This window comes from Python bivittatus, unplaced genomic scaffold, assembly GCF_059951505.1.
Source record: "Python bivittatus isolate LINGU-HERP-01145 unplaced genomic scaffold, Pbiv_v1 ctg000530_np1212, whole genome shotgun sequence".
In the NCBI taxonomy this organism is placed as follows: domain Eukaryota; kingdom Metazoa; phylum Chordata; class Lepidosauria; order Squamata; family Pythonidae; genus Python; species Python bivittatus.
The window spans coordinates 9993220-10005510 of NW_028277085.1; the positions used below are offsets into that span (position 1 = coordinate 9993220).

General features: G+C 38.6%; 1 protein-coding gene across 4 annotated transcripts in view; it reads left to right on the top strand.

Annotated features, from left to right (window-relative positions):
* The window catches only part of ADAMTSL3 (ADAMTS like 3), a 177169-nt gene that overhangs the window by 152359 nt on the left and 12519 nt on the right, over positions 1-12291 (top strand). For all 4 annotated transcript variants that reach the window (XM_088148615.1, XM_088148614.1, XM_088148613.1 and 1 more), the window contains 3 exons: positions 3012-4092; positions 5586-5713; positions 6362-6490. In XM_088148615.1, coding sequence (XP_088004741.1) covers positions 3012-4092; positions 5586-5713; positions 6362-6490 — 1338 coding nt within the window. The remainder of the gene's footprint in view (positions 1-3011; positions 4093-5585; positions 5714-6361; positions 6491-12291) is intronic.

Sequence of the window (12291 nt, forward strand, 5' to 3'; positions counted from 1 at the left end):
ATCAGCAATTTCACATCTTAGGGGTTTTTTTCCCTTTCTTTGAAAAGAATTCTTGGATGGAGACTGTCTTGATTTGTGGATTCTTCCATTCTGACTTTTTTATTTCAAGATATACATTTCACCTCTTTTATTTTGTCCAACTCTTCTGCCCCAAAAATTATAGTTCAGAGGCAGGTGTTGGTTCTCTATCTTCCTCAATAAAATCAGATGAAAAAAACGCTTGTTCACTTTCTCAGTTTGGGCTATATTGGGGAAAATGGCGCATTTGAAGATTCCATGATTGAGGAAGTAGAGGGATATTTCAACTTGGCAGTTATTACTGCATTAGATTTACAGTGTAAGATAACTTTTAGTTTTGCACAACACATGTCAGTTGGTCAAGAGAAGGGCTAGAATGTCCTGTGTATGTGAAACCTGGTCAACATTGTTTCTGCTACTTGCTTTGCTTTTCCTTTGACTTTAACCCTTCAGAGTCACTTCTTCTATTATGCTTGTTAGTATACATGAGCTCTTTCTGTTCTGTTCTTCGTCCCTGCCTTACCATCTTCTCTATGTGTGCCTTGCCAAGATCTCTAACAATTCTGATGGGTATTTAATATTCCACTCATTGCTTTCTCATCTAAAGAGTCCTGCTATTCTGAAGGCATGAATATAAAGTGTGCTCTAGGATCAGATTAAATAAAGATATTGCAATCAGAGTCAATATGTCACAGTATTTGACTGCAGAGATGCAATAGCAATCGGCATTTGGCAGCCAACCATGTAAATCCCATAATAATTAATTTAGCCAACCAGAAGAAATGTTTTCATCCCTACTTTGAAACCAGTAGAAAAATAGGCTGTTGGCAGATTGAAATTAAAATAAGTCTAGTACATCAATTAAAAGCTGATGAAGTAAATCAAAGTATGACAAATCATGTTAGACCAGGTCAGTTCATACTAATATAATTACTGTGGATTCTCTTGAGGATCAATCAGGACCTTGGATAGCCTCCAGTGAACTTAGCTGGTGAGAGGTACAAGATAATTGTCTCAGCAGGACTAGAGTCATCTGAAGCCATAATGAAAAGGTGGGCACAGAAAGAAATACAAACAAAGCTTTTGCTCAAGTGGGAAGACAGGTTATTCTTCTGAAATACCTTCATAACCTCCATGGAGGCTATTGTTGGGAACAGCTGGTTTGATACAACAAGATTTTTCTTACGTTTTTGACTGAGTCTAGTACCTGTAAGATACATATCAGAATCAACCGTAAATTTCAGTTCCCTGGCTTCATGTAGCTTAACTTAGCTACTAGGCTTGTACTTGGCTGAAGTCTGTCAGATACATGACAAAGTACAACTAGAGAAGAATTTTTATTGCAAACTAGAATGAAACTACATTGTACGGTTGATTGCCTTCTCTCAGTATGAGGATGCAGTTCCTTCTGGTAACCCTGTTTGTTTAAAGCCATTGCTTCTTCCCACCTTGCCAACCTTTCAACACACTTGGCCCTGTGCTTCATGACCTTGAAGCTTAGTGGTTGTTGATATAACTGACATCTCTGCCCTGAGAACTGCTGACTCTTGGCTTATCTCTCACCCCACATGTATTATTCATGCACCCTTTATATTTTAAATCTCTGCATATGAAAATGAGAAGCATATCTGTTCTCCATGTGGGCCTCAGTGTGGATTGTAATGTAGAAGCTGTCTGTTTGGCTGGGAAAGCCGTGTGTGTGTGTGTGTGAGTATAGATTTTGAATAGGGTTTGACTATATGGCAATTTGTAATATCTAAATGGTAAGACAGAATTTCCTCTGAGCTATTTATCAGGCAGGAGATCTGGTTTAAAACTCAGAGTAACTGTTTGCTATCAATTGTTTGAAAATCTGAACACTGACACTAAGAATATGTTGCGATATTAGTTTGGCAGCAAACAGAGTCCCAATGGAAGCATTTATTTGGTTTTAATGACTTTTGCTGGGTGCTTAGCTTCATTCCTCAACATTGTATTAAAAACAATTCATCCAACAAAAGGAGTTGAAATAATTATTGATTTGTTCATAATACCAAACTTCTTTTGGGGACTTTATTGCCCGGTTAACATGCCAAGATCCTGAGGTAGAAAAAATACTTCAAATGAAGCTCCATGGACTTAAAGGAATGTCCTTGGCCCAGTATTTCATAAAATATTTTTGAGCTGCATATATATCTGAATTTATTTAATTATGTATATTTGTACGGCAGTGTGTCCAGTCAGCAGATTGTTTGGTGGAGAGTGATGTTAAAGAAATGTCAAGTTCTGCTGTAGTTGTAATATATGTTATGAAGGAACATAGTCCAAAGAAACAAAAAAAGGATGTTGATTCTAATAGTTCAGAAACATGTTTTGAAAAGGGAAGGAGGCCTAAAGAAACTGTCATCTAAGATCAGTTTCTAGATGGTTTATATTAAACATTGCCCTACCGCCAAGATACACAATGAGCAGAATCATGTTTCAGCTATCATTGGATGGTTCAATCTCTGGTTGTAGGGTGCAGCTCACAACTGAGTGGTCTCTGCCCATATATGTAAAAAAGTATGGTTGGTCTAGAACACTTGTTCATGGTATGCTTATTTTCACAAAGATAAACAGCTATTTTTAAAAAGGTGCTGCAGTGCTGTAGTGAAAATATTAGACTCATTTCAGAATGCAGGTTGAGGGAATGCATGTTTCATCATGTTCTTGTGTGTAACCCTCCCTTTCTCTTTGCCTGTAGAAAGTGAGCATACTGGGATTCTTTCTAGCTATCCTTCTAAGTTACTGCCTCACTGATGCATTGCTTGCTTCAAAGTCTGGTTGACCTTCCCAATAACAATTTTGAGATTAGAATATTAGTTTCCCAAATTCACCTCTCTAGATTCCATCCAGATAAATACTGATCTGAAACACTTCTAGGGAAACTGAGTTTCCAGCATTTAAAGAAGAATATATGGTACAGTGAAAATGAAAAGCAATTATCTGTTCTCAGCATACCTTTGCAATTTCAGATATAAAAGAAGAAAAGAAGCCCACACTTTTTGACAAGCCACAGATACTTGGTATCCACAAAGTCTACATTCAGACAAGGCAAGAGAAACGCATTAATTTTACTGTTGGGAGCCGAGCTTATCTACTTCCCAAAACATCTGTTATCATCAAGTGCCCTGTTCGGCGATTCCAGAAGACACTTATCCAGTGGGAGAAAGATGGACAGCCACTCCAGATTTCTAAACGGCTTGGTGTCACCAAATCAGGATCTCTCAAGATCAATAGTCTTGAAGCTTCAGATATTGGAGTGTATAAGTGTGTTGCAGGATCTGCCCAGGAGATCTTTGTTCTTAAACTCATTGGCACTAGCAACAGGCTACTAGAACCTACCACTAGCAGGAAAGACACAGGTGAGAGTGGCAATACAGAGCACAATGAGGCCAACAGCTTTGGAGCAAAATGGCACCAAATAAGCCAGATGTGGCAGTTGTGGAACCAGAAAAATCAACAGTATCTGCGTGATGGACAAGTGAATGACCAGCCCTTCTTAGAACATCTTAAAACTCAGAGGAGAACTTCGGCAGAAGGATACAGCTCTCATGAATTCACAACTAAGCCACTCAAAGCAGTTGTTTTACCTAATGCTTACAGTATGGATACAATCCATTTTGAAGAGCTGATAAAAAATTTGAGCCATCTTATTGAAGCTGGAGAAATTAACAATGATTTGGCTTCCCAGTTTGTATATCAGTTGATTGCTGAGTTGCTGAAACCATCACAGTCCACTCCTAAAAACCAAAAGGAGTCAGAAAATGAGAAGTTCCCTGCCAGGAAACTCGACAAATCCCAAAAAATGACTGATAATCTCAGCACAAAAACTATAGGCAACCCGGTACTGAGTAACTCAAAAGGTGCAATTATTGTCAGGCCAAAGGAAGGGCCAAAGGTTTGTTCAAATGAAACTGTAACTCTGCAAATTGGGGGTACCTATTTTTTAACCAAGAATGTCAGCACAATAAATTTGCTTTGTGAAACTGCTGGAGTTAGCAATCTTAAATATACCTGGACCAAAGATGGAATACCTTTAAAGCCTTTTGAGAAGTAAGTAAAATTAAATATTTCAGCAATTCTGCATTCACCTGAATGATTTTTGTTATATCTCATAATATATCATTGTGTTATAGACAGATAACAGTATCTTTGTGAAAATTCTCCTTCTTAAATTGTAGACTTAGCATTTTGCCTTTAGGCTTCAAGGTCTTTTAGACAATTTGAGGACCCATTTTAAACTCCATATGATGTCTTGGATCCATTTCTTTCTTGTTCAGAATGCTAAGTTACTGACATAATGATCTTTCCTTTACTCCTCCAATTATGAAGATCTCTTTCCCTTTTCTCTTTCTGGCTTTCTTTTAGTCCTCCCACTAAATCCACATTTCAACTGAGCACCATCCATAGGCCACTTATAAATCAAAGACCAATATTTTGGACACTGAATATTAAACAGGTCAACCTGATTTTATTGTAGCATTCACAGATGTTTCTAGTAATTGCTGATCTGCAAATATGTGGCATGTAGTATATTCTGGCTGGTTTAAAAGGCATAAGGGTATATTTAAGAAGGTACATGAAAATGCTAGGGGCTTATCTTTACACTTGAGCACTGATGAACATGCCAAATAAACCACATCAATCTGAGAAGCAAATATCTCTGTGTCCCATTTGGAAGCTTATTCCCAATTGTTGTTGGACTGATTAATTTGACATATTGTATATTTAGCACTTACTGCTGTGAATCCTTTGTTTACATATGGGAGCATCTAGCTGACATTGGCTGATTTCAAAAGGTTAAGCATGGCCAAGCTTGGTTAGTACTTAGATGGGAGAATCACCAGGAAATTCCAGTGGTATAGTGAGGATTGGGAAATCAGAAAAGCATCTTCAAAGAAGCCACTGTCAACCCATTTCAGCATTCTTGCTAAAACAACAACAGAACATAGAAAAGTCCACATAGCCACCAGAAGTGAAAGTTGACTTTCCCTTTTTAACTCAAAAGAGTAGCAATAGGATACTGATCCTGAAATTGTGCAGAAGCCTAAACCCTTCAGCTAGGTTAGACTACATGTACACATTGAATTAACCAATTTAAAACCAAGAGAGCAGATAATCTCTGCTAAAATAAAAAAGCAAAAGACAGATGAGATTTAGGCAGATTTAGGGTTTTCTGGTGCAGAGCTGTCTTCTGAAAGGACTGACAAGGTGGCACACTGAATATTTAAAACTTGCAGTAAGGCCAGAGGACACAAACATCAAAGCCACAAGCAAGACATGCGGAATCATGCTTTGTGTGCACATCTGCACATTTCCCCCCAGTATACTGATTCTCATGCACACTCTTCCTTAATGAATACAATGAGTATACCTTTTTGAGGAGCAAGCTGTATAACAAAGTGCAGGTGTTGGCTTGTACATTTTTCCTGATGATCCAGGACAATTGTGATAGTGGCGTGGAGACTGAATGGACTATTAATTATGGCTCTCATGAAGCAATATTTACTTCTCTTTATTAAATCTTATTCTTAAACATTTTGCAGAGTGATTTTGGAAACAAATGGCAGAGTCCAAATTTTGAATCCTACTGGGAAAGAAATGGGGGTGTATCGTTGCACAGTAGACAATGAGTTTTTTTCAGATATGGAGAGTTCGGCACTGTTCTACGCAGGTAATACTTAGTGCTGCTATTTGCAATTATTTATTGATCATGAATCATCTCTCAATAAGACATAGTCTCTCCTGGCCTCTGTTCCATGACATGAATTTGTTTTGTGATTTTATTTTGGGTGAAATACTTAGCCTAAAATAGAGAAATTATTAATAGGATGCGTTCCCCGTCTTTTAACCCTGTATATTTTTTGTAAAGATTTTTTTTTACTGTTTTTATCGCTTTTTTATTTGTAAGCTGCCTAGAGTCACTTATAAAGTGAGATGGGCGGCATCGAAACTTAATAAATAAATAAAATAAATGAATAAATATCAGTAAAAGGAAAAGGGGGAAAGTGACTCTTGGAGAGTGTTTTTAAGCATTCATTTTCGCATTAAATGAAATGTGAGGGGATTTGCATAGAACATTTTTCACCAAAGGTCGCTAAACATTCCTTTCTGAGGTTTAGTAGTTACCATAATTTGAGAGGGAAAAAATGCAGCCAGTGAGAATAAGCAAAAATAGACTACGGGCAACTCTCTCCAGCTGAATTCCTCTCTCTGACACTGCATAACTCCATCTTGAGGGTCTGTCAATGGGTCTGACAAGAAGGCAGAATTCTGGGACTCATTTCTCACTGCTTCTCTCCCTGTCTATTCTCCTTTGCAGAGGCTCCTGTGATCTTGTCTTCTGAAAAAAGCATTGCCAGTTTTGAGCTTCAGAATCTCTCTGTCTCTGTTGGAGGTACAGTCCTAGCGAGAACAGGGTCAAACATTCTGCTGAAATGTGCAGTCAAAGGTAAAGCTAAATGCTTAAACCCTCTCATCCCAGACTAGCAAGTCCATCATACCTCTTGGGCAGCACATGAAGGTCAAAACAAAGTGCCAAGGGCTAGAGAAATGAATGGCAGAACATGCATTTTTATGATGCCTCTTCTCTTTATGCATCCTGTACCTTTTCCCTTCCATTCACATTATCCCTCCTGCCCTGGCATGCATTCACATATGCCCAGGCTCTTCCAAGGAGTTCTTCAATGAGACCATCTGTGGCCAAGTGTGTATAACAGTCCCCAGAGCTGTAGACAATTTTAACAGTTTTGACTTCACAGCCCACTGCTTTGTTTCTAAGAAATTCAGCAGCACTCCCTTTCCTCCATGTTCTATTTTGTTTTAATTCCCTGTTTAGCCTCTGTGAGGCTCTCATTAATCCACATCACAATGAGCCATAGGTGAAAATGCTGATCTTCAAGCTTGCTTTTTCCAACCTGCAAGAAATCTTTGTGGCAGAATTGGCCTGCAGAGCCAGAAAACTGTAACTTCTGTAGAGGAAAAAAAAGAGAGAATGAGATTTGCAGGATGCCCAAGCTACAAAAGTTTGCAGAATTGACCGGTCAATGCCATTTCATAAAAGAGGACTCTCCTGCTTGCCAGTTTGTAAAGTACTCATATGAGAGGAGCAGGATGTTTTTAAAATTCCTTGAATTCCATTATTTGTTTTCTGTGTATTTCTGACACCTGGGTTTACTTTGTTCTATGGACAGGGACACCCAGATCATCCAAAGTTAAATTTACTTGATCAAAGAGCAAAAGTCACTCAGTATTGTATATAGGTGGCACCCACTCACAGCAGCCCATTGATATCTGCAGATGAGTCTCTGCTCCAGGTTCTGTCTTGGCTTCTTCAAGAGGGTCATTTCTGGCATGGCTCCACTATTGTAGGATTCACTCATCTAAGAAATTCAGGGTGAAAAGCCAGTGGCTCTTTAGATGTTGATGAACCCTAACTCCCAGCAACATTGGTTAGCATGACCACTAGTGACGAATGCTGGGAGCTGTAGTTTAGCAATATCTGGAGGGCCCCAGATTCCCTACCTCAGTTCCTCTGTAGAATCATCTAGAGTGCTCTTTTGATGGACTTTGGGAGCAGATACATTTTTATCACTGCTGCATTTAGGTTTGTTTTAATTGTGCTTAAAGATAGCTGGGATATTCACAAGCTTAATTTTGTTCTCTTGGGGGGGGTGAGAGAACTTTTATTTTTCTTTAAATTGCTACCGAAGAAGAAGAAGAAGAAGAAGAAGAAGAAGAAGAAGAAGAAGAAGAAGAAGAAGAAGAAGACGACAATGACTAGACCAAAAATAAGAATAGAAATATTTATCTATTTGATTTGATTTGTATGACTACTCTTCTCACTATGGTGGAGCTATCACAGTTAAAAACACAACTGACAATGAAAATAAAATACATAAGATCAATGAAAATAAAATACATATGATCCATCAGCCCCCCCTCCTTGCCTTCCAGGGTAAGGGGTACAAGCATTGGGGTAGGATGAGGCTGGAGCCCAGCAAGATGGTGTCTGTGGGAGAGTGCTGCCCTGGGGCACCATGAGTTTTTATACAGCTTTTATAGATTTTAATTCCATGGGTTTGGGGGCTTCTGTTGTTTTTACTGTGTTGTGTACTGCCCAAGGATGTTGTTACAGTATAGGTCTTCTAAAATAAATAAATTAATTAAAAAATAAATAAAATAACTGACAGCCAAGATTAAAAAAAAGTGGCAGTGGGAAATGGGAAATGAAATAAAAATTTACTTGGAACAAATATAATTTCAAAGGTCTGGCAAGCCCTTTGTATTCAAAGGCAAAATGAAGTTCTTCTGAGCATTGATAGTGTGAATGTCACACCTGTTAACAGCTTGTTAAAGCAACTGCATCTTGTCCTGAGACCTCATGACTTTTCAGCCACAGTGCTGTTCCAGAAAAAGACATGCTTGGTTTAAGGAGTGGCAGATAGGTGTCACAGTACCCGCACACCCACACATCCCAAAGCGCCTTTTTGATTGTGAATCTGCAGCGGTGTGCAGCCCTGCAAACTAGTACACGTGAAGACCTCCAAGAAGTTCATGAAAGACAAGTGTCATTGGCTTGGAAAAGGGTACATACATTTTTATTAAGAGCCCAGAAACATATTTGACTGTGCCAGGTTGGAAGTTATCCTCCCCAAAGGTTGGCAGGACCAGAGTGCAGGTAATTCTAGGATAGAAACTAATTTGAGCCATAGGGCGTGTGTGGGCAATGTTTTCATTCACATGGACTGCCCAGTTGGAGATGGAGCAATGCATGCATGTGCCAAGGAGGTTTTGGTGCAGTAATACATACTTTCACAGTCATCTCAACCTATTCCCTAGCACTCATGAGCAAAATCACACTGGGTAGAAGGAGAAAACAATGAAACTTCCTCTTTCTTCCTAGTTACCCTTTGCATCTGCTACTGTTGATTTAATTACCTTATTAAACAAATGCACTTTTTCCAACTGAATACTTTGGTACCCACAATGGCATATGATACATTTTGAAATGCACAAGTTGATCATAATGTTTTTGCCTGTTTCTGTGAAGTTGAAAACTTCATAATAAAACACAGACATTCAAAACAAACAAGCCCCTAATAAAATTTTACTGTTAAGTTTATGGAACATGACTGCCATCCTGTGCACGCTTAACTGGGAGCAAGTTGGTTTTCCTGTGGTTGCAGTGCACCAGAAAACATTTATAGAAATGCTATTTCTACTGTCCCTTTGAAATGTAGGATGCACACAGACTAAAGTCAATGTTAGGAGGTTTTTGTTAAGGATAGGTAGATGTTCCCTCTACTTACGGCCAGTTGCTTTCATTTTATAACTATACTACGCATGTAATCTATAATTCCAGTATTGCATGCTTTTTTTAAATAAGTGATCCCAAAATCGGAAGTTTTCACTAATATAACTAAACTAGATAATAACTGAAAATTGAGAAAGATATTAGGGCTGTCTGCGCTTTCAGAATAATTTGGAATAAGTGCTTTGGACCTCTTGCAGGTGCAACACCTTCCTGCTCTTTGTTAAAACAGCCCTGCTTTTTGAGGTTTCTGCAAGAATCTGGGGAAAAAATGGTGGGTGCTTTAGAAGCTGCATTAACTTTAATGAACTGACTCTGTAAAGCAACCGCACCTTTTTTCAAGCTCTCATGGATGCCTAAAAAAAGAGGGGCTGCCATAATGAATAGCGGAGAGGTGCTGTGCTTCCACTTGCTCAAGATCCAAAGTGCTTCTTCCAAATTTCCAAATCACGTGCCTGCCTGCCTATTACTCTCTCTCTCTCTCTCTCTCTCTCTCTCTCTCTCTCTCTCTCTCTCTCTCTCTCTTTCTGTCTCTCTCTCTCTCTCTCTGTGCGTCTGTGTATAGTTCACCATCTACTGGTGAAAGAAGATGACTGCATTAACATGCATTGATAGTTATTCTTTCATCCTGAAATTCTAAGTGGTGTTTTCTGAAAGTTTTTTGAAAATTTCCCAGTTCTCACCTCTCATTTTCCTAAATTCTTAGAACACAGTCTACCAAGATACCTTCCTTTGTAAGTCTAATTTGTTATTTGTTATTCTGATCCACTGTGTTCTACCCGACCTGGACTGATTTAGTAAGGTACACCTTTTAAGCTGTTTTGTACTGCTTCAAGGTTTCTCTTAATGTTCCTCATTTTTTTGAGAAAGTTCAACCAGATTTCTCCAATAAGGTTCAGTCCTGATATATTGGACTTCAACTAAGGAATTATGGAAACTGAAGCTCAGATTCTGGAAGTACTAGATTAGAGGATGTGGATTTAAATACTGCTGAGATCTTGAGCCAATTACAATTTCTGACTATCTTCCTCTTACCACCCACTTGCGTGCATGTATATGGAATCAGAATGTTTTATGGTTTATAGGGCCTCTTTCAATCAGGTTTTACTTCCATGAAGCCTTTTAATGAGGTACATTCCTCCTGACCGGTTTGTGATGTTTTTTCAGAATACATATGCCAAATAATTATAACACCTTTATAATGTTAGCCGTGTGAGATACGACTGTTTAATCCAGTCCAGGGTTGTTTTCAGGTCTCATGTTGACATGAGGTCATCAAAAACGGATTTCTTGAATTGCAAACCAGAACACATTTACTTTCAATTATTCAAATAGAAAACGAGTAGGTTAGTGGAAAAAACATAATTATAAATTTTGAAATGATAAAACATTGCATAAAGTAAATAATTTACAAGACTTTGTATGAATTCTTTTAAAATTATTTTATCCTTAGGCAGTAATTTAAATTAATTTATTGTCTACATACATGCCTGTCTTAATCTCTCTGTGGTGTGGGTGGATTTCCTGAAGTAGCTTTGGAAAAATATGCATTATATAGAAAGAATTTGACTCTAGCTGCAAAATCGCAGAGCAGGTGTCAGAACCTCGGGCAAAGGTGTTTTGACTGCAAGCACAAAGAGGTTCTGGGTCGGAAAAAAAAGCTCTTCCTAATTTCAAGAGTTCTTTTTGAAGTGTGGGTTAAATTGTTTGTCTGGCATCTTTCCTGCTTAAATCACTTGTCCTCTCAAACGGTTGTTGCCTCATTTTTTCCTTTTCTTTAAACAATCCACACAACCAACCTGGAGATAACATCTGCCTAAGAGTTAAGATCCCCGGAACCCTGCAGAACCATTTCCTTTCTGATGGCTTTCTGATGGACACTTTTATTTTCCATAAAAACACCTGGCTTCAAAAATTCGCATGATGCTGAGGAGAAAATGGAAGGCGCAAACAGCAAAGTGCAGAGCTTCTGACTGAGATGCTGAAGTGCTTCTCTCAAGGATCATTGCACATCATGAAGAAATGGCCTGTAAAGCAATTTGGCAAAATGGTGTGTGAAAAGAGTGTGTTCAGCCTAGCTTAATAGTTAGGCTTCGTATGGAGAAGCAGCCATTTGTATGCATTGCAAAACGTCCCACGTTTGATTGCCAACATCTTCGGATAAAAAAAAAGAAACCTGATAACAGGGAAAACCATATACCTCAAGCCAGGAGCTTGGAGAGATGCTACAAGTCAGTCTTTCTTGGATTAAATGAATAAATATTCTAATCCTAAATACAAGGTGGTTTATATACATCTTTAAAATCTCCTGTGGTACTCTGGTAAGGGAATACCTGATGAGCAAGACGTTAGCTGGATTCATACAGGATGTTAAACTATAATGTGATTTGACTTTAAACGGTGTGTGTTGTGCAAGCCCAGCCGATTGTGGTTCATCCAATAAACTACAGGTTTAAGCAAATCATATCTTATCACAATGTGTGAATTGGGCCATTATCACTGGAATAATGTTTTGTGTAAGATTAAGAGGTTTCCATTTAGGTCATAGTTAAGAGATATTTCTAAACAGATGGTTTAGAAGGCGTTTTTGGAAATGACTATAATCTGCTGTTAACGCTAGATCTGCTGTCTCTCTGGACACGCTTGGCTTGAAAGCAATAGCTGAGCAAATTGAAGGCAACTTGTGAAAGAGGCCAATGTGCTTATGCTGTTGAAGTCTGAGAAGATCCAAGCGTTCGCTTTTGGAGGTGGAGATGCTGCTTAGAAGAAGGCACTAACCCTCCCATGTGGGAGAAAGAGACTTTGTTTGCATCCAAGGAGCAGAGCAAAATGCTTCCAAAGTATGTTGCTGCTGAGCAGAAATTGGAAAGCTTTTTAAGGCCAGGCCAGCCCAAGCTTGATAATTCGGCAGTTTGTAGTTGCTGCTGGCTTCTGCAACA